At 43.5% G+C, this 23,508-nt stretch overlaps 1 protein-coding gene across 6 annotated transcripts in view; it reads right to left on the reverse strand.

The window, feature by feature from the left end:
* The window catches only part of ARHGEF26 (Rho guanine nucleotide exchange factor 26), a 138,966-nt gene that overhangs the window by 7,839 nt on the left and 107,619 nt on the right, over positions 1 to 23,508 (reverse strand). For all 6 annotated transcript variants that reach the window (XM_044945648.2, XM_044945642.2, XM_044945634.2 and 3 more), the window contains one exon: positions 11,442 to 11,651. In XM_044945648.2, the coding sequence (XP_044801583.2) occupies positions 11,442 to 11,651 (210 nt within the window). The remainder of the gene's footprint in view (positions 1 to 11,441; positions 11,652 to 23,508) is intronic.

Below are 23,508 nucleotides of genomic sequence, written 5' to 3' on the forward strand. Positions count from 1 at the left end.
GGTCGGGAAGATCCCCTGGAGAAGGAAATGGCAACCCCTTCCAGTATTGCCTGGAATATCCCATGGACAGAGGTACCTGGCAGGCTACCGTCCATGTAGTCACAAAAGCACTGGACTAAACAAGATCATATTATTGAAGAACACGCATAAAAAACTGCACTATTCTTAAGTGTATACAGATCTGTAAGTATTACTTAGGTACAACCATGTACTCACACCCCCAGATCAAGACACAGACCTACCAGGAGGTTCCTTTCTGTTCTTTTCCAATCAATGAACTCCCGCAAAGGTAACTGCTGTTCTGATTTCCATCACACAGACAAGTTTTGCTTATCTTGAACTTTATGAAAATGGAATCCTATATTGTTGTCCACTTTGATATATCTGGCTTCTTTTGTTCAAAACATTCACCCAATATTGAAAACACAAGGCTCATCTCCTCCAGGTCGGCCTCCTCTGAAGCATGAACCACATTTCTGACGTCATCCCGTTCTGGTAATGCTGTCCCCAGGCCCCCCTCCACACAGCTCTGTCACACTGCTGGGCAGGTACATACTTCCTGAAGGCAAGCACCTTATCTGTGTATCTGCCTGCACATAACAGGAACTAGTAAACACTGACCTCTGCTAAATTGTTACTATGCATCACACACTGACCCCATCTTTTATGGGCTTATCTGTTTCTCCAACTGGGCCACAGATTCCTCCAGGACAGGAACTGGATCCTGTAAATAGTATAAGGGATTGTGTATATGCCAGGTATGGTATTTAGTGAGTACCATCTCATCTTTAGAACAGTTTTGAAAACTATTACCATTTTTTTCTTCCGAGGATGAAGCTGAAGTCTGGAGTGTTAAACACCTGCTCATAGTAAAACTGCTAAGTGGTAAAGTCAGACTAAGCCAGGCAGCCAGGGATCAAAGAGGTGGTGCTCCTTAGCAAGTGCTCACAAAATAACCAGGGAGGCAGGAAGGGTAGAAACTGCAATTTGCTGAAAGACAGACTTACTTAAAAGAAAAAAATGAGGCCAATCCCTGGTTGAGCTGCTGTGTCAAGTAGTAATATGCAAAGTTCATATAGAAACTCGTGACACAGCCTTGCTTTTAAGAACTTGATCTCTCTCTAATACAGGCCCAGGGCTTTAAGGAGGTTTTATAAGGAGCCAGTAAAGCACTACCTCTTTTCATATAATCCCTTTCTTAGGTAAGGGATTTTTTTAATTCAAGCTCAACGAGAATTTCCAAAGTACAAAGGCAATTGAAAACTAAACAGTATCTTAAGGATGGAAGCGCTGTTTGCCAAGCGTAACCTGAAACGATCCATCTGTGTCTCCACACGCCATATCCAAACCTGTCCAGCTCACCATAGCATCTTCACATGGCCCTTACTGCCATCTGCAGTCCTCACCGTGGACCCTCTCTGGCCCTGAGTGACTGGTCTCAGCAGCAGCCTCACCCCGCAGCCGGCTTCCAGAAGTCCAGATGAAATCTCGCTCCTGTGGCATACTGCCTGGATGCTAATGGCATCCTTTAGACACAGCGGCCCCTCACAGGGACTCCAGGGCACAGAACAAGACACTCCTTGTTGCCTTGCTGAAAGGAGCCGCTTCTTGAAAGGGCTTCAATGGGATCAGCCCCACCCCCTCTGAGATGCCATCAAAACCGCACGACATTAGCCGGGGCTTCCACAGACTGTGCCAAGGAGCTCCCGCCTGTCGTGAGGCGGAAAGCACTGCATCTCTAAAGCAGGGAGGAGACTTGCTCCACGTAAAATGGAATTCTAAGAACAAGAAAACCCTAGGCGTAGACATACCCATTATTAAATTTAGATATCAGGTCCAGGGCTCAGAAGCAGACAGCTATTTTCTCTAGGGACAATGAGACAACACAAATTAACAGTCCACACTAAACCTAGTTCATTGAGATTTCCCTCTGCCCAAACAAAGTGCCAGAATCGACAATCAATGCCACTAATGGAGACCCGAGGCAGGTCAACTTTTAAGGCACTTCTGACTCCTCCTTTCAATCGGCATTCACCAAGTCCCTGCCTTTGCAGGAGCCCTGTGGTAGGCAGGAGTTGCTAAGTGAGTAGCACGGGGTCTCTTGCTCTTCACAGCCATCAGTGAGGGATCAGAGCAAAAGACAAACACACAGAGAATCCAACGCATCCTGCATTGTGCTGGGATGGCACCTTCTCCGTAAAACCCATCTGACCAGGAGAGAACGGAGACTGAGCTGAGAGACCCCTTTGACACAGGTATCTGGAAACGCAGTCCTTTCTGTCTACATGCATGAAATGATGCACCTCCAGTTCCCCACTCAGGAGTCAGCCATCGTAGCACCTTGACCTGTCCCTTATATGATTATGCACAGGTTTAAACTTAATTGCACAAAGGTCAAAGACACAGCCAAGCTGGACTTTCATTGAATATCAGGCATCTGCTAGAAAAGACTGATACATCCTGAGAAAGTGGAAGGCAGACTGAAACAGGCAGGAGTGTGGATGAGACAGAAGGGAATGAATGTGCCCATGGAGGGCTTCACTACTGGAGGGGGTCGTCCTGGTTTTTCAATAGAAGCCCAGAGACTTCAGCTGCTGTTTGACCTTCCTTTATCCCTTTTAAAATGGCATTTGACCAGACCCCTTTTGTGCTCCTTTTCACAGCCTGCAAATTTACTTACGGTTCCTTTTGAAACTCCTGTACCCATGGCCTTTGGAGAAAAAGTCCCCTGAGCCTTCCTAAGGTGACCATGCAGACCGCTGTTTCTGTTCATTCTCTCACACATTGAGTTCAACGAGATGAATTCAATATGTGATCCAAAGAAAACCCGCAGGGCAGAAAACATTCTCATGAATGCTGTGCAACAAAGCCTTATAAAGCTGTACCAGCTCAACTTATTTTAAAAACTCGAACCAAAGCAAAGTAGTTCCCCTAGCTCACTAAGAGTTTTAAAATTCATATTCTGTGACATGTCATATAGTTAAATCAATTGTTTCTTGTCTGTCCTATCAAACAGCTCATGAGACCTAGTCTGGTCCACACATCCTAGAGTTAACTTGAAGTGGGTCAACTACCTGTTTCCTTTAAAAAAAAAAAAAGGCCAATGCCATCACCTGCTCTCGTTTTCCTGGATATCAATGATGAGGAATCACGAAAGATTAAGTATCCTGATGGGCACCTACAAATGTAAAAGATTATTAGACGTAGATTCAAAAAATACTACAACCTAAAATAAATTTTTCCCATACAAAGTGTCATCTCTGGATTTTTCTTAAAGGGTGAAGAGTAGGTTAGACATACTATTTACAGTTTTATTCCATCCTATTTACTTCCTGTTAATTAAGTCATTAACAGAAGCAGGAAGAGAGCAAAAGACTGCCTGCAAACAATGCCCCTTTATCAGGAGGCCCAGGAGTGGGCTGTCTGAATGGCTGACAGGACTGACCACATCCATTAGGCGTCTAGTTCATCTTGTGAGACAAATTTTGAGAAGGACCTCTGATTACAGCTTAAGGTGATTATATCTTGTAGCAAAATAGAAGATAAAAGTTTGTGTTCATTACTAAACATGTCCTGCACAGGCTGGACCCAAATGCCATCCAAATTCCACTGTGAACACAGGAAGCCAAGGACACCACTTGCCGCAGCCTCACTCCATGCCAGCTGCAGCTGTCTGGGCTTCCTTCTAATGAAGGCAGACAAAGGGGGCTCCCGGGCTCCAACATTCCTCTTGAAAGGCCAGGGGGAGAAGCGACAGTAGGAAAACATTCTGCCCTCGTCCTTTTATCAAGGGTCAGCTTCTGTATTTTCCACAGACTATTGTCTCATTAATAACACAGTGACTTAAGATCTTTAACAAGCAAACAGATATAACACAGTATGGCTTAGAAGTACATCCTTAAAACGGTTTAACCACATCCCTGCGAACAAATGTTGCAAAACAGGTGGAATTTAGATAACACTTGCTCTAGCAGCACAAAACTAACAACAACAAAATCCCAGTGAATAGAGATTGAGAGAGAAGCAGTATTTCCCTGCACTTGGTTGCAAGTCCACCTTGGCTTGGATATAGAAAAATGAATTAGAATAGAGATTGAGAGAGAAGCAGTATTTCCCTGCACTTGGTTGCAAGTCCACCTTGGCTTGGATATAGAAAAATGAATTAGATTAATTGTGGGGCAATTCCAAAAAATACTCATTGGGAACCTGCCATGTACAGAGTGAGAAAAAGACAAAACAAGCTGAGTGTGGGGATTAGTAGTAAAACCATGCAGAAGCGGAGAGAAGAGTTAGAGGCTCTGAGGATGCCTCAAAAGGTAAAGGATATGCGGGTTGTCCCAGGGGGAGGTGGTGGGATGGAAATGTAGGAAGATGCAATACACTTTAATTCAGGAAGAACCAGTCCAGGATGGATCTGTTCAGACCTAGAAGCATCAGAAATGGCACCAAGTCTCCCAACTGGATAATGTGAAATTAAAGAAACGTGCATGTTAGGGGAAGCAGAGGGTACTAGAGATGACCAATTTCAGAAGGCTGCATTTCTGAAGGGAAAGGGAAGAGGAAAGGTTACATGTGGGGAAAAAATGAGAGTGCACAGATAACAGGTTGAGAAAAATTCAAAAAAGAAGGGTCAGCATAAGAGACCTGGATGGCTAACGAAATGGCATTAGAAGTAAAGAAAGATGAAATCTGGGCTGCTGGGGGTGATCCCCAGGAAGCCATTGCTCATCTTCTGATGCAGTGCCCTCAACCAGGCGGCAGAGGAAGACACCATACTGAAGATAGTTAAGGAGTAACTCAGTACAGGGCATCAGCTGCTCAAGCCAAAGCATCATCGATTCCTCTCTTTCCCTCCTGGCTACCCCAACTCATCCAGTCCTGAAGCTGGCCCCGTTGCCTCTGCCTCCACAGTATGTTTCCATCTCCTCTCACAGACCACAGTCCATGCTGCCATTTGACTCATATAATAGGACCCTAACTGCTCTCCCCAGTGAATCTCCTGCCTCCACACCTGCCTCTCCAGCTTATGCAATTCTAAACCAGTGCCTCTCAAAATACCTGGGGTGAACTGGTCTTCACCACCCCAAGACCCCTACCCCTGTTCCAATTCAGTGTGGACCAACTGTTCTCAAATACAATGAAAATGAGTTGCTGTTGAAATAATCACACACTCTGATACTGCAGAAATGTCAAATTGCTGTATGTTTTTAACTGTTTACCTCAGGCCGGGCCAGGAACAGTGTGAGGGCTGGCAGCCCACAGACCCTACTGGAGCAGCTCGGCTGAAATGCTCCAGGCTCCCAGTGTCTCAACTACCCACTCTCCCCTGACTTACTCTGATCTAGTCACTTTCACTACGTTCAGGCCAAGTTTCATGGCAGTTGGGACATGCTGTGCCCTCTGCATGGACCATTCTGGCCATGCCCTTTCCCACAGGTATTCACCTTCATCCCTCAGGGCTCAGTTCAAATGTCCCCCGGAGACGTCTTTCTGCGCCATCTAATTTGGAGGACATTCTCCACCCTAGCACCTAACACTCACTCCAGAACACATTGTCTGACTTTACTGTTGCCACTGCACTTTTTTTTTCCACTTATTTTTAATATTAGATGAAGAGGGCTTCCCTGGTAGCTTCATGGTAAAGAATGCACCTGCCAATGCAGAAGACATGGGTTTGATCCCCAGTCTGGGAAGACCACACGTGCTGCGGAGCAACTAAGACCGTGCACCGCAACTACTGAGCCTGAGCTCTAAGGTCCCGGAGACCTCGGTTGGGGGCGGGGGGGAGGGGGGGTGGGGATGGGGTGTGGTCAGGAATGGGAGAGCAGAGGGCGGGCCAGACGGAACTGAAGGGGAAAAAAGAACCAACAAGCATGGCGCCTGCAGCAAGCGCTCGGAATTCTCGGAACAAGGCCACTCGGTGCTCTGAGGAGCAGCGCTGAGGGGCTCCCTGCAGAGGAAAGACCTGGCACCAGGAGCGAGCCCAAGGACCGAGACATCTGGTAACTTGAGGAGTTCCAAGGGTATTCCAGGAAGTGGGAAAAGTGGGCAAAGGAACAGAAAAGGAAATTTTTAACTGGAAAATAACCTGGGGGTGCAACATCTATTCAGCCTTATAAACTATTTCAAGTCATATGATGCCCTAAATTTACCGCAGACCTTTTCCTGTTTTGAGTCTGTGGACTTACACACTGCACACTTAGTAGTTTTTCACATTTGATGGCAACTGGCTTCCTGGAGTTTCCCTTTCAGATCCAGAATAAGGCCAATTGGGAGTGGAATAGTCTCCTGGCTGGCAGCGTCTCAGGAAGAAGCTTAACATTGTTAGAAGGCTAGAATCAGAAAGGTCAAGGTCAAGTCGCATCTTTGTCAGCAACCCATTTCCTGTGTGATTTCAGGCAATTCACTTCACCTTTTGGAATCTCATCTGATATCTGGGGAAAAAGCCGAGGGAGCTGGACATCAGGCTTATAATGAGGGTCACTACATATTGTCTAAAGATGCTCTGGAGAGCCAAAGAGGGGGCTCTTCTTAATTTTGCCAGAACAGACATAACAATGATCCCGAAGAAACCAAGATGCTGTCTTAACTTATATGTCATCTTACTTATTACATGCTTCAAAACTCTGAAGCACCATCCTCGAGAGACATCCACAGCTCCCTTCTTCATGCTCTCTGGCTGGCTTAGTGTCTGGCCCATCCCAGATGCTTGCCAAGTGTTTGCCCCACTTCCTTTCAGTGAGCTTTTCTGCATTCTTTGTGTAATCAAAGCTATTAATCTGTTCTTGCACAATTCCACTGTCTTATGATAGCCGAACTGCCCCTGTGCCAAAGAGCTGCCCCCTTCCTATTGCTGCTTCCTATTCCCAGGTGGCCTCTACTAAGAACAGTTTTTCAAAGAAGGTAAATATTTAGGTACAGACCTCATTCTTTTTCAAACCAGAGAATAGCCAAAGAATGTAAATAATTGATCTGAAATTCTGCAATTAATCAAGGCCAGGGTGGTGATAAAAACCTTGTTTTCTCAACTAGATTGCTAATGGACTATTTTAACCACATATAAAAGCTAAAAAACATTCTCACCTATACCTTTTGCAAACCTTAGATCAAGGAAAACATTCTACACAAACCAAAACTCCTGACTGTTCAAAACCATGTAGCCCAGTGTCAACCTGCACATTTCCAAATACAGCATATAACAGCTTGCCAGGATTTTAAACAGCTGATTTGAAAAAAAAAAAAGTGCATTTTGACTGTCCTGTTTTTTTCCAGCACCAAAGTATTTGTCCAGATTTTTACTTTGCAACTGTAACTGAGTTGTGATCAGGGGAGAATGAGGGAGTCATTCCTTCCATACCCAAGGAGAGAGCTACCCGTTCACATCTTCTGGAATGTTCTCTTGCTATTAATTAAAGAGCTACAAATATGAGTCATACCCACGGGTTTATGGGTGACACAAGTAGATATTCTGAGAATTTCTGGTTGAGGAAATGAACATCCATTCAGTCCACGGCAAGAAAAAGGGTGGAACATGGGTACAGAAAGTCCCAGGAAAGGACTGAGCCTTGGTATAAAAACTGGACGTGCCGGCTTACTGCCTACTCTCTTGGAGTAATCTCAGAACCAGCAGCAGAGATTACATAAATTATGGATGAGACAGTCAGGAAAAGATCTGTTGATATGTTGGCAAGATCTGAATAAAGAACAAACAATCCTTATAAACACAGAGAAAAGGAAAACATAAGCAAAACCAACAACACTTTCTCCCTTATTAAAAATGACAAACGAATGTCTTCATCTCTGAATAATTCTTTAGAATGTCTGGACAAGCAGTCATCTCTGAAGTGTTTAAGACTTATTTTCATCCTTAAAGTTCTTTAAGATCTAAAGTTCAGACATACTAAATTCTCTTTTTTGAGAGAGGCTTCCCCCAAACAGAGGAGATCTAGGTCTGTCTTTACACACTAAGGGATTTAATCATTTTTTTAAATATAAATTTATTTAATTGAAGGTTAATTACTTTACAATATTGTGTTGGTTTTGCCATACGTCAACATGAATCTGCCACGGGTGTACACATGTTCCCCATCCTGAACCCCGCTCCCTCCTCCCTTCCCGTACCATCCCTCTGGGTCGTCTCAATGCACCAGCCCCAAGGATCCTGTATCATGCATCGAACCTGGACTGGTGATTCGTTTCATATATGATATTCAGGCAGTTCAGTTCAGTCACTCAGTCGTGTCCGACTCTTTGTGACCCCACAAATCGCAGCATGCCAGGCCTCCCTGTCCATCACCAACTCCTGGAGTTTAATCATTTTTAAGAGTTGAAGAAATGCCTTCAAGAAATGCCTCAGCCTTGGCCTTAGGTGTGTCCCCCTGCTGGTCACCTGCACAGCCCAGTAAGCACCACACCCACCAAAGGTGCCCTCCCGAGACTTGCAAACACAGAGGAGCATCCTTGGAATGCGGCAGGGCTTTCCAGCCCTTTCCTGGAAGAATTCTGGGGCCTAAGGAAGAGGCATTTCTTTGTTTTATAAACAAACAGAGGGGATGGCGCTCCTTTTCTTACTCATTCCCTCTGTCAGCCTGAGAAGTGCATTTGGAATACTCCCTTTCTGCTGTTTTTAAATCTCAAATAGCTTTTGGTACCCTGCCCCTCTTGGTTTTCTTTACCCTTTGAAAAGTTACTTCTAGTGCCCAAAACATGAAATGATCATTCATCGTTTCACATGGATAGCTTTTCCCCTTCTTTTTCTTTTCTTGTATCTCTAACAAACCAGGGTCCCTGTTAACTATTCTTAGAAGAATATTTAAGAAGAATTTAAGAAGACGGTAGACTTGACAATTAAGCCCCCTTAGCTTAAGAATTCTTATATATTCTTAAGAATATTTAAGAAGAATTCTTTCATTAAGATTTTGTTACAGTCTTAGGGTTGTTATTCACCCTGATTCATTTTCATCACACCGTGTAAGAGCCAAGTAGGAGAGAGTATAGGAACCCCAGAGAACCAAGGATTAGGGACCTTCTTTCCCTTCAAGGCTTCAACCTCTGACCCAACATAATACCTGCCTATGATGCTATGGTTTTTCCTGTGGTCATGTATGGATGTGAGAGGTGGACTGTGAAGAAGGCTGAGTGCCAAAGAATTAATGCTTTTGAACTGTGGTGTTGGAGAAGACTCTTGAGAGTCCCTTGGACCGCAAGGAGATCCAACCAGTCCATTCTGAAGGAGATCAGCCCTGGGACTTCTTTGGAGGGAATGATGCTAAAGCTGAAACTCCAGTACTTTGGCCACCTCATGCGAAGAGTTGAATCATTGGAAAAGACCCTGATGCTGGGAGGGATTGGGGGCAGGAGGAGAAGGGGATGACAGAGGATGAGATGGCTGGATGGCATCACTGACTCGATGGACGTGAGTCTCAGTGAACTCCGGGAGTTGGTGATGGACAGAGAGTCCTGGCGTGCTGCGATTCATGGGGTCGCAAAGAGTCGGACACGACTGAGCGACTGATCTGATCTGATCTGATGATTATTTTAAGAGGAGGCTTCCAGTTTCCAAACAAATTGGCCAACTATCTCTAAATGGACAAAATCGCAATGTAACTGAATAGGATCCTACAGGGCCTTCTCGGGACAGAACCCCCACCCCCACTGTCCTCTGCTGCAGCTCCTTCCAGAGGTACCTAAATAAAAGTATCTGATGCACAGTCTTGAGCTATGTCACAGATACTAAAACCACCACCAAAATGGAAGGAATTAACTACTTGATGATCATGTACCCCCAGACCCACTGGTACCTAAGGATTGATAAGGTAAACCACCCTGTTACCTGAAATCAACCAATCAGAACTGTGCACCAGCTGACCACATACCCTGTAACCCCTTCCCTCACCGGGCCTTTAAAAATGCTTTGCTGAAATCCATCTGGGTGTTTGGGGGTTTCAGAGCACAAGTCACCCATCCCTGTGTTGGCACCTTCACAATAAAGGCTGCACTTGCCTTCATCACAACCCGGTGCCAGTAGATTGGCTTTACAGTGCACAGGCAAGCAGACTCAAGTTTGGTCAATAACAGCGAGGGCAGACTTGACAATTAAGCCCCCTTAGCTTCATCCCATATGGGCTTCCCTGGTGGCTCAGATGGTAAAGAATCTGCTTGCAATGCAGGAGATCAGGTTCGATCCATGGGTTGGGAAGATCCCCTGGAAAAGGGAATGGCAACCTACTCCAGTATTCGTGCCTGGAGAATCCTACAGAGAGAAGAGCCTGGCAGGCTACAGTCCACGGGGTCACAAAGAGTCGGCCATAACTGAGCAACTAACACTACCGCTACTACCTTCATCCCATGTGAGAACGGACTGCCTACTAACTGCTGCTGAAACCGCAGGCACAAACGTGATGACTGTTCTGCCTCTGCATAAACTCTGGACAGGAAAGAGGGTTCATCAAAATGTTCCGGAACCACTGAAGAAAACCACCCACCTTGACCAGACAAGACGATAACCACTTGTATGAGTTGTCTCACACCAGGAGGGTCCTGATAAGGAACGGGGTGCTGCCCCAAAAAACTAATCAGAAGAATTTTGGAGGAGCCAAAAGGAGGGAGGAGATGCCACTCTATAATGTGAGCCAACCTCCCAGAAACTGTCATGCCAGAATCCATCATGGCTGAGAGACGTGCATGCCACCAGGGAGGACCCTGAGTCAGACCAGGCATGAGCCAAACAAGATGACTCCTCATCACTATGAAACCCGAGATCGCGGGCTCTGGCAGAGAGGTCCTCCTGGGTCCCCTTACTGCTGCTCTCCACCTGGGCACCACTTCCCTATCAAGTCTCTTGCTTTGTCAGCACATGTGTCTCCTTGGACAGTTCATTTCCAACTGCTAGACCAAAGCCCACTTTCAAGGCCACTTTCCAACTGCTAGACAAGACCCACCTGCAGGGGGTCCCCCTTCCTGCAATAAATATATTTCCCTAAATCCAGTGTCTCTTCTGACAAATCACTGGGCTTTCTGCTGCCTGGCTGGAGGTAGGTGGTTGCAAAATGACTTCAATTTCAGTAGCTACGGAAACACAGGGCCTAGAATCAAACTACCAGTAAGTCATATTCCTAGGGCTTCTGGGTCATATTTTTATCAATAATTAAACTGATTTTTAAACCATTCTGTAAGTATAAAAGCACACTACCTAAAGCACAACACATCCGTCAGGACTCATGGGGACAAAAATAACATCTCTCTCTCTCAGTACGCTGAGAGGATAAGAGTGAGAAGACGAGTTATCTGTATAAAACACCCAGATGCTATGCTTGGTGCATAACAGGCAGGCAATAAAAATACACAGTAGGTAGAGTTTTACTGTTTCTAGGGAGTCTGTGGACCAAGGGTAATTAGACCATCAGCAAATATGCTGAAACCCTCGCCCTGCGCATACTTACTGCGTCTCTGCTCCCAGCAGCATCTCCACTTTCTCGTTTGCGTGGTTACTAAGGACAGTCAGCGTAAAGAGGTGACTGGCCGAGTTCTGTCTTGAATAAAGCATTGTGGAGCTGTTCTTCCCTGGAGAAGAATTAAGCTCTTCACTGTCACAAGACTCCACCAGTAGCTGATCTCTTAAAGAATAGTCATTGACATTGTAACTTTCTTCACTGTAAAGAAAAGGGAAAAAGAACATTATCAGGAATTCAGTGGATGAGATTGTGACACTGTCAATATTCAAGTCACACTTTGGGGGATGTGGAGGGGAAGGGAAGGAGGCCAGGGAGAGAAGGCATTCTTTTAAATAGGAATTGAACTCTGAATTATTCCTACTGATTCTGAGTCAGTATGTGTGCTCATTCACTTCAGTTGTGTCCAGCTCTCTGTGACCCCATGGACCGGAGTCCGCCAGGCTCCTCTGTTCATGGGATTCTCCAGGCAAGAATACTGGAGATCTTCAGATCCAGGAGCTGAGCTAAACCCTTCCACTGCGTCTTCTGAAAATCCAGCTAAATCTTCTAAATCCTCAGCCTCTTCTCTGAACTCTCTCTCTTTACCTTCTTGCCTTAACAGATACTAGGCTCCTTCTAAAGAGCACCACCTCCCTAGAAAGCTTTCCACCTGCTTGAGTTTCATTATTCCAGACAACAATCACTTCCTCCTCCCAGAATGTCCCCCAGTTTTGTGCTCATGCCATCAGTCTCTATTTCATCATCAAAGTCATCTCCAGGCCCCTGGATCCTGCCTCATCCTCATTCCTGAGTGTAGCTGCTGGCTTCCTGGTGCTGTCCAACACTCCTTTCTTGAATTTCCATGTGGCAATCCTTCCACAATCCTGGCCTCTCAGTTCCTTGATTTCCCCTTCAAAGATCGACCCTGTTATCATCAACTGCAACCTCTCTTCAATTCCAATGTCAAACCCACTTCCTAACCAGCCCTGCTAGTCTCTTTGACTCATCTCTTCCAATCCTCAACCCCAACAATTTTAAGCCACCATTCCAACAACCCATTGATTCCACTGCCTTTCCCTCCATCCTTGAACCCTCATGTCCTCTTATTCACCCTTATTCAATTATCCAACTTGAATTTCCTGATACCTAGTTATATAATCACTCCTTGTATACAGTCATTTTCTTGGCAAATCCAACTCTAGTTAGATACAGCTCTCCTCTATCTCTGTCTGTCCTCACAGTTGAACATGGCAGAGCTCAAAAATAACTGGTGAATAAATGGATAACCATGCAATACATTCTAATGCATTCTAAGAACCATATTGAGCAATTACCTTACCTAATAACAAATGCAAATGTATGAACTCAGGAGAGCTAAGAAAAATCCTAGTGCTCAACTATACTAGGAAATTTCAAAAAAGGCCATTTTGCTCAAGATTTCTGAGAAATTTTTTCATCTGGTAGTGGGCGTCTGTCAACCATTCCCTTGTAACTCTCCTTTAAAAACTTTATGGTCTTTTTAAAATTTAGTTTGATAGATCCTTCTCCCACCCCAAACCAGAAAATACAGTTGTATCATCCAAAAAAATGCCTTTTGATCAAGGCTGTTTGTTGCTAGGGTAATAAGCTGTATTAACGGGAAGTTCACATGGCAACATCATTTCTGAAACTCGCTGAGACTGCATACAGACCAGCACAACTGCACTCAGAATATATAAAATATTTCTCATATCAAAATGAGGGTTATCAAAGTTCATGTGACTTTTATAAAAGGAGGAAGCAGGGTAATATACTTTACAAACAAACAATATTATATTTTTTAAAGACCTTGTGTACCAGAACCAAAGCAGTCAATTTTGGGCAAAGCAGGTGTGGGGTTGCAGCCTGCAGGCCTACAAGCCTCGTAGTTGCCCAGCCTCAAGACAGACCCAGCAATGACAGAGACGTCAATGGTTTATGGGAGAGGGGATCTCACATCTGAAACAGAAGGGTCCCAGAGTGACAAGTGTGCTGCAGGCGGCAAGTAGACCAGGGCAGCAGTCTTCAGTGCTCGGGGGAAAAAGCAACCATTTACAGGGGGAAGTGACATCAAGTGGGCTCATTGGTTTCCATGAAAATGTCCCTCTCAGCCCCTCTGGTTAGCAATCATCATGAAGGCAGATGCTTCCCTTAACAGACTAGCATGTGGAGCTGTTCTGGCCAAAGGATCAGAACAATCACCAGCTGGGGCAGTGGGCAAGCACATTCCTGTGAGCTGGGCATAGGTGAGGGAGGGATCCAGCAGGGCATGTACAGAGAATAAGAGAACAGCCATCTTTAGTGGCCTGACCATACAGCAGGTAAGGCTTATAATACTGTCTAGACATCTGAGACACAGATTTAATAAAATCCAGGACTCAGGATAAGACCAAAAGGAAAAAGAATAAAAATGAAAGCAAAACCTCAACAAAAGCTGCAAAAACGAAAGAAAAGAAAAAAAAAAAAAAAATGAAGCCTTCTTTGGTACTGTCCTCTCTCTGTACCCCTGAGCTACTCTCTTGGTCCAACTCACAAGCTTAAAAAGATCATCTTTTAGTTAAAATCATTTCCAGTTAAAAACAATTCTGCTTCAGACAGAGAACTCCAAGCTCCCTAATACTGTGCACATGGAGTATTTAGGCAGTGCCCCATGCCAGGACATTGCATAGGTATTCTCTGTATTCCCAAAGAAATAAAAGGCAAAGAAATCTGCATGCTATGAAGGCATCATTCAAGATGATGCAAGTTCCGAAAAGGCTTCAGCATAAAGTGGCCCTACTTTCTAGATGGTCCCCAAAAGGATTCCAACTAAGAGTTCATAGGAAACTCATGCAAATGGACATGAATAAGCTACTTAAATCTTTTTTTTCCCCTCTTAATTTTCAGAGTTATTACCCCCTGTGTTTGCCTAAATGCAAACAATATCAACTAGTGTGTTTCACTGATGTGTTGAATCTCTGACTTCAGGGGGTAGGTAATTAGAGACAGAAGAAGTAGAAAAATTAATAGAATTTTTTTAAATTGTTCTCTTAAGCCATGACAACTACAATCCCGTTAAGACCTAGGGTGATCATGTTGACCCAGTTTATGCCTGTTGTCCTCTCAAATGTTTAGCTGGGATGGTGAAGAGCGGCCACCTCATTTATAGCTATGCGAGTTCACCTCAAGATATCTGGTGTCCACATATCTGGATCATTGAACTTTCCCACTGTTTTAACTTCTGTATCCAAAATAGGACACAGGAAATAAGTGTGCTGTTTTCTTAACTGATTCAATAGCAGTCACCCAATATCATTATTTTATCTAGACCTGCGAATGTCTTCATTATGTGATAAATAATGTCCACAACTTCTTCACCCCTCCTTTAATACACTTAATATAAAAAAAAAACCTTGATTCAACAGTAGTCAAGTAAGCTATTTATCCTTGTCAGCTACTATTCAAACCCAGCGGAATAAACAAGGAAAAGGAACTTGCTCTTGCTAGCATGTTCGTGCTCTCTCACACAAAATACACCCTCACACAGTCAATCTCATAAAGGTTCAAATTACTATCTCCCCCTCTCCAAATCTGCTGAATACTGAGTGAAATTCATTCTCCTCATGACAACCAGCACCTACTAACTCTCTCACTCTAATACAAAAGGATAACTGTTAAAATATGTGCTTAAGGATTTCTCTGGTAGTACAGGGACTAAGAAGGTGCCTGCCAACAGAGCAGACAAAGGTTTGATCCCTGGTCTGGTAAGATTCCACATGCCTTGGAGCAACTAAGCCCGTGTACCTAGAGCCCATGCTCCACAGCACGAAGCCACTGCAATGAGAAACCTCTGCACCGCAATAAAGAGTTATCCCCTGCTGGCTGCAGCTAGAGCAAGCCTGTGTGCAGCAAGGAAGACCCAGTGCAGCCCAAAATAAATAATCATAATAAAAATACGTGCATAAGCAGAAGAGGGGGGAATCCAGAGACAGACGCAGCCATTCACAACCCCATTCCCTCCTCTGCTGACCCACCTGTGTCCAGTAAAGTATAAAACAAGCTCAGCTGGGTTGGGAAAGATCCCCCTTCCCTAAGGGAAGTCGATGCTAATCAGACTTCCCCATGTTTGTTTCTTTCATTAGCAAACATATGGTTTCATAGCCTCTGAAACAATCTGGATCATGTATTTAGGAAGTTAAACTGCTCAGAAAAAGGCAAATGGAAAAACCACCTATCCTTGCGCGGAGCAGTTTACACGTAGACTTCCTCTGATTGTCTTAGCCGCACTCCAAGTTTACCAGCTGCTCATCAAAGAGCAGACGCTTTGTGCAAGCACAGACTCCTATCAGGCGCAGCAATCAAATCGATACAAGCCTGTGGCTCTGTGGCATAAACAATGATGGGTCTCCCTGTCGAAACTTACAGTCCTAGTAACCTTTGGGATGCCTTTTCTTTTTTTAACATGATAAAAAAAACTATCAGAAGAGAACGGGATATGGTGGTAAATAAATACCTCAATTATTCTTCCCTCAGAAGGCATGCTTTTGTTAAGCGGCTCAGATACTGTTTGGTTCTACTGCATGCAACCTAGCAGCATGCACTGAACACTTTTCAGCCCATGATACACCTTTTCTGAGAATAGTTGATTCTTAAAGTGAATATTAGGGAGTGCTTTTAACTTTCTCTCCTGTCAATTTCTATAAAGGTTGGAATGCTTTCATGATGGGCATATATTTGAAAAAATAAAGCAAAAGTATTAGTCGCTCAGTTGTGCCTGACTCTCTGGCACCCCATGGACTGTAGCCTGCCAGACTCTTCTGTCTGTGGGATTTCCCAGGCAAGAACACTAGAGTGGGTTTCGATTTCCTTCTCCAGGAGATCTTCCCTATCTAGGGATCAAACCTGGGTATCCCACATTGCAGGCAGTCTTCACCATTACCCAGGAAGACCTGGGCATATATTTATTACTTTTAAATAAGGGCAACATTTACAACTTCATACATGCATGAAGTAAAAGTCGCTCAGTTGTGTCCGACTCTTTGCATCCCCATGGACTATACAGTCCATGGAATTCTCCAGGCCAGAATACTGGAGTGGGTAGCCTTTCTAACCCAGGGACCAAACCCAGGTCTCCCGCATTGCAGGCGGATTCTTTACCAGCTGAGTTACTAGAGAAGCCCATATACATGCATGCATGCTAAGTCGCTCAATTATGTCTGACTCTTTGTGACCCTGTGGACTTTAGCCAACCATGTTCCTCTGTCCATAGGGATTCTCCAGGCAAGAATACTGGAGTGGGTTGCCATTTCCTCCTCCAGAGAGATGTTCCCAACCCAGCCACCAAACCCCCATCTCCTGTGTCAATTGCTTTGTAGGTGGGTTCTTTACCGCTGAGCCACTGGGGAAGCTGGTTGCATACAACATACATTTTTAGAATACCAAATTTTACATATTTAGAATAAATATTTAAGATATTTAAAATAAAATTTACATATTCAGAATACCAACTTTTACAATACCAAAGCTGCATGTGTATACACACATTAGTGAGTGCAGGATGACAGACACCCAGCTCAGCACAGGACTTACTTTGGGAAGGAGGGGGAGAAAGAAGGGATGATGATGAAGAGGCTCTAGGTAAACCTGCAATATTATATCAGGACTTTTTTTTTAAGAGACCTGGCAGTGATATAACAGAAAAAAAAAAAAAAAAAAAAAACAAAAAAAACACCTGTATCTGTTAAACCTGGATTATAGGCATGTTGGTGGTGGTGGTGGTTTAGTTACTAAGTCATGTCTGACTCTTACAACCCCATGGACGGTAGCCTGCCAGTCTCCTCTGTCCATGGGACTCTCCAGGCAAGAATATTGGAGTGGGTTGCCCTTTAGTGTTTGATAATTTCCTGTATGTTTGAAATATTTTGCAATTCAAGGTAAAAAAAAATCTAAATAATAAACGCATAGATGTGAAGACTGTCAGCATTCCAGGTTTTCTGTGGATGCCTGAGGGTACAGGTGAAGGGACTCTTGGGCAATGGAATATTTTTTGCCTTACAAACAATTGATTATTTGCAGATAATATCATTGACTGAAATATATTACAAGGTAAGAGTGAATTCACTAAAATGGCTGGGTTAAAAAAAAAGGCTTTTCCATATATGAATAACACTCAGAAAATATAATAGAAGAAGATCTTATTTATAATAGACACAAAACCCACAAAATATTTAGAATTTTAAATTGAAGTTTCTTCTATATGACGACAGACTTGAAATACTTTAGAAGAAGTCCTGAATGGATAGAAAAGTTTGATACTAAAGAGATATTAATTCTTCCTGAATTAATATATAATTTTAACATAATTTCCTTGAAAAATCTCGGCTTTGCAGGGGCAGAGAGGAGGGGGAATAGTCAAGCTGATTCTAAAATATGCAGAAAATAAACACGTAAGAACATCCAGATTGTGAAAAAAATGAGAGTGACTAGCCATATGATATATTAAGAACATATTCTAAAGCCACAGTAATTCAAAGACTGAGACTAATGGATATTAGTCGACAGAGGGAGTAGTGAAACAGACAGTGGGTTCACAAACTGACCCTAAATACATTTAGGAATTTACTACATGATACAAGTGACATTTCAAATCTGTGGAATATTGATCGTTTAGTCAACAAATAATATTGGGACATCTGGAGAAACACCTGAAAAGTTTTAAGAAGCTGGATCCCAACCTCATTCCATTACTCAGGGTACTTTCTTGAACCCAAGGTATGTAAGCATCATGAAGAAGAGGTGGTGATGGAACAAGTTTTTCTGTAGAGCCTTGTGATTAGAGATGAGCTTTTATATATGCAAATACCATAGGACGAGTTTCCACCTCAACCCTTATGAGCAAACCTCTTAGGTACATAACAAGGATGACCCAGAATGAGAAACAGGCTGGATAACCAAATGGAAACAGGAGTACAAAAGCAAAGACAGAGATGAGGAAAGCAAGAAGAAGCGTTAGACTTTAAAAGACCAGCTTTCCCCATACCCTGCTCAAGTCAGCCTTAACTGTCAGTTGTCTTACCTGCCACCTTGCATTGTTCTGGAACTTTCTTTCAGAACCAAAACCTGACAGACTAGAAGGACAGCTTCCAATTATTCCTTTTGTAGAATTAAATTTAAAAGGAAAAATGCAAGCAAGGATTACCCAAAACAAAACACAAGGATTTTCTGCCATCTATCGTCAAGAGTAAGATTTATTTTTACCTATTTAACACCTCCCTTTCCACAGGCTTTGTTTAAAACATGCACGCAGCTTCCCTATCCTGAAAAAATCTTCACTTGAATCTGTTGGTGAAAAGACAAATGTCTACTGAGCTAGCAGCTGCCTGGCATTTTCTCAGACCCTTGTGCCCACCTACCAATGAAATTGCTCTCCAAAGTCATGATGGCCCATCACCCCAACAAACCCAGTAACCTGCATATCACCACTGCTCATCTAGGCACTTGACGAGGTTGAGCACCTGTGACAACCTGAAACTCTTCCTCTCCTAATGCCTTCCAGGACAGTTCTAAGTCATCCTTTTTTTTTTAGTGGCCATACTCCAAGTTTCTCTCCTAGACACTCTTGCTTTCCTCAGGGATCTGTAATGGCTCTGCCATGCTCCCTGTATGTGGATTCACAGAAGTTCCTGGGGTTTTACAAAATCAAAGAGATTCTTCCCACTTCCCTTCAAGACATGTACAAGAATTCTTCCTCTGCAGATTTCAACTTGTTTCTCTTTCCCTTCTGAAAACATGACTGCTATTCCCACACTTGACTTTGTGCTTAACTGGAACAAGAACACCCTAGTTTAACATTTCTAGGAGGGAGGAGATAGGATTATGCTGAAGTCTACTTTGAAGTTAAGAGGTTAAAACACTTTCTTCACAGTGACTGAAGTTGATTTTAATTTTAAATCTTGGTATTAGAATTACACAATTTTTTTAATAGAATAATATACAATTTTAAAGCTGTGAAGTACAGTATAACAGGTAAGAGTATAGACTTGATTGAGCGTGTCTGGCTCAATTTCATCACTCATGCACTTTGTGATTTTGAGTAAGTTACTGATCCTTTCTGTGTTTTCTCCAATGTAAAAAAATCTCCTGGGGATTACAATACCTCTTAGGATTGTTGGGAGGATTAAATGAAATAATACATTTATTATCTTTTTGCATGTAAAGCTCTTACAATCATGCCTGGCTTACAGCAAATGTTGTTAGCTAATATTTTAAATCTTCCTATAGAATATCATGCCTTTATACTGCCTGATATCTTGTTAAAAGCCTAATAATTATATGTACTTTGCAAATAAGCAAGTGGACTAAGCATAATTAGAGCCAAATACCTGGGTCAAAATATTCATTATTTGGCATAGGCTCCAACCAGCAAAACAAGGCATGAAATTTGCCCCAAAACTGATTTCAAACAGCCTATGTGCTCAATGCCTCAAAATAATTCTGAAGACCAAGAAACACGCCACACACAGGTTATGAATATTTACTACAAGCCTTTATGAACAGTTTTTATTTCTCTTAGAATGAAACACTGAATGGAATTACTGGGTCATATGGTAGGTTGCTTAGCTTCTTAAGAAACTACGGGGCCACTTTCCAAAGTGGTTGCATCACTGTACATTCCGATAAGCAGTGTATTAGGGCTCCGGTTCCTCCACATCCTTATCAACGCCATCTTTGTCTTTATTATAGTCATCCTAGTGGCTGTGACCTTACTTATTTAACTTATATGCAGAGTACATCATGAGAAACGCTGGACTGGAAGAAACACAAGCTGGAATCAAGATTGCCGGGAGAAATATCAATAACCTCAGATATGCTCATGACACCACCCTTATGGCAGACAGTGAAGAGGAACTCAAAAGCCTCTTGATGAAAGTGAAAGAGGAGAGTGAAAAAGTTGGCTTAAAGCTCAACATTCAGAAAACGAAGATCATGGCATCTGGTCCCATCACTTCATGGCAAATAGATGGGGAAATAGTGGAAACAGTGTCAGACTTTATTTTCTTGGGCTCCAAAATCACTGTAGATGGTGATTGCAGCCATGAAATTAAAAGACACTTACTCCTTGGAAGGAAAGTTATGACCAACCTAGACAGCATATTAAAAAGCAGAGATATTACTTTGCCAACAAAGGTCCGTCTAGTCAAGGCTATGGTTTTTCCAGTAGTCGTGTATGGATGTGAGAGTTGGACTGTGAAGAAAGCTGAGTGCCAAAGAATTGATGCTTTTGAATTGTGGTGTTGAAGACGACTCTTGAGAGTCCCTTGGACTGCAAGGAGATCCAACCAGTCCATCCTAAAGGAGATTAGTCCTGGGTGTTCACTGGAAGGACTGATGCTGAAGCTGAAACTCCAATACTTTGGCCACCTTATGCGAAGAGTTGACTAATTGGAAAAGACCCTGATGCTGGGAGGGATTGGGGGCAGGAGGAGAAGGGGATGACAGAGGATGAGATGGCTGGATGGCATCACTGACTCAATGGACATGAGTTTGAGTGAACTCTGGGAGTTGGTGATGCACAGGGAGGCCTGGCGTGCTGTGATTCATGGGTTCGCAAAGAGCTGGACATGACTGAGCGACTGAACTGAACTGAGTGGCTGTGAAACCTAGCTTTGGTTTTAACTTTCATTTCCCTACTGACTAGTAATGTTGAGCATCTTTTCAAATGCTAAGACATTTAGATATCTTATTGGCTGAAATGTCTATTCAAATGTCTGCCCACTTAAAAATTGAGTTGTCTTACTTTTGAGTTTAAGAACTCTTTATGTAATCAGGGTAAAAGTCCCATATCAAGTATGGCTTGAAAATATTTTATCCCAGTCGGTGGTTTGTAAATTCATTTTCTTAGTTTTTTTTTTCTATTATATACGTTTCAGGTGTACATTGTTCAGGTCCACTTCATAGCACAGCCAGCTGTAAAAGGATAAAGACTAAGTCCAGTGGTTAAGAATCCACCTGCCAATGTAGGGGACATGGATTCGATTCCTGGTCCAGGAAGACTCCACATACAACTAAATCTGTGCACCACAGCTACTGAACCAGCAATCTAGAGCCCACACGCCACAACCACTGAGTTCACATGACACACCTGCTGAAGCCCCCTCACCCTAGAGCCCGTGCTCTGCAACAAGAGAAGCCACCGCAACGAGAAGTCCAAGCACCACAACGAAGAGCAGCCCCCGCTCACCGCAGCTAGAGAAAGCCCATGCACGGCAAGGAAGACACAGCGCAGTCAAAAATAAAAAAGTAAATCTTAAAAAAGACTAGACTTCCAAAAAACCCAGAAATGTCACACACTTTCTATTTCATTCTTGAGAACGTGAAAAATAGTGGAGATGAGGGTCACATTTGTTGGTAAGAATCTGTTATGATTTACTGTCACCCAAAAAGACAGCCAGTGATTCACATAGGATCAGAAAGGCCCCAATCGAGGTTTATCGTCACTGACCTCTCCAAACGAAGGGAAAAACATACTGAACTCACTTCTATCAGCCACAAAGTTACAGAGTCTCCTAATCAAATACAAGGGATGTTACAAGACAACTGCTAATACAGATACGCACACATGAATCAGATCACCGTACGAAAGAATAAAAGTTGATCAATGATTATCCCTCAGTCACTTGCCATCTGACACGGGTTCTTGATAGGAAGGGAGAGACATGGTGGTAAATGCATTTACTCCTAAAGGCCACATTTCAGAGGCCATAATCCAGGTTTGGAGAAGGAAATGGCAACCCACTACAATATTCTTGCCTTGAAAATTCCATGGACAGAGAAGCCTGGCGGGCTACGGTGCAGGAGGTTGCGAAAGGGTGGGACACGACTTAGCGCCTCAACAACAACAATCCAGGTCTGGCCTTGGAGTGCACCAGACGTTCAGCTGTACAGCAGTGGCTTAAGGTTTCAAGGCTTCCCTGGTGGCTCAGACGGTTAAGAGCCCACCTGCAATGCAGGAGAACTGGGTTCAATCCCTGGGTTGGGATGATCCTCTGGAGAAGGGAATGGCTACCTCCTCTAGTATTCTTGCCTGGAGCATTCCATGGACAGAGGAGCCTGGTGAGCTACAGTACATGGGGTCAGAAAGAGCTGGACAGACTGAGCGACTAACTCTTTCTAAGGTTTCAAACCGTTTTTTAAAATAAGAAAATGGTCTAGAAGTAAAAGGGCAATAATCTGATTTGTGCCAAGTCTTTAGAGAAAGACACCCAGTACTAGGAATAATGATGATACCAGCAGGTATCAGTCCCTCAGCAGGGGCCATTCACTGTGTTAAGCGCTCTGTGAGCACTATCTCAATTCTCACAGACACTCCAGAAGACCATGACATTGCTTGCCTCATTGTACAGATGAGAACACTGAGGCTCTGCGAGATCAAAGGCAACCTGCCCAAGGTCAAACGGCCAGGATTTTGAACACTGTTCTGTCTGACACCAGGATATTTATATTGTGCACTTGGTGCAACTTTTGACACTGAATGGCAACAATGACTCTTCGTACAGAGGCAGAGGAAGTAAATACTCTTAGCTCCCAGATGTCAGAGGATCAAGGCTGTGTGGGGCAGCAAGAGAAAGAGAAGAGGAGGAAGACGAGAGAGGGTTCTCACATCTCTCCCATCCCATCTCCCATCTTGATCTTAGAATCCGATCCAAGTGATCACAAACAACCAAGCTGTATATTCCAGGAATAAAAGTGATTTGAGTCAGAGCCTTATTGCCTTTTCTTTATCCAGAATACTCAAAAGTTAATTTGCCGAGGAAGGAGTTTATTCTGCAGATGCAGAGGGACAATGTCAGGTAGCCTCAGCTTTCTATAGCGGCAAAGCTGTCAAAATAGAAAAACTCGAAACGGGGCCAAACTAGGCCATGACCCTTTCCAGGGAGCCCACACCACTTTAAGCTACTGGACATTCAAACTACTTAGGAAAAGGCAAGTTCTAACAACTCTCTGAACTCCTGATAATGATCAGGTAGAATTCTATTACAGAAAATCCTTTTCTTTAAAACTTGAAGATTTGTAATGTGTC

Source organism: Bubalus bubalis, chromosome 1, assembly GCF_019923935.1.
Source record: "Bubalus bubalis isolate 160015118507 breed Murrah chromosome 1, NDDB_SH_1, whole genome shotgun sequence".
Classification (NCBI taxonomy): Eukaryota; Metazoa; Chordata; class Mammalia; order Artiodactyla; family Bovidae; genus Bubalus; species Bubalus bubalis.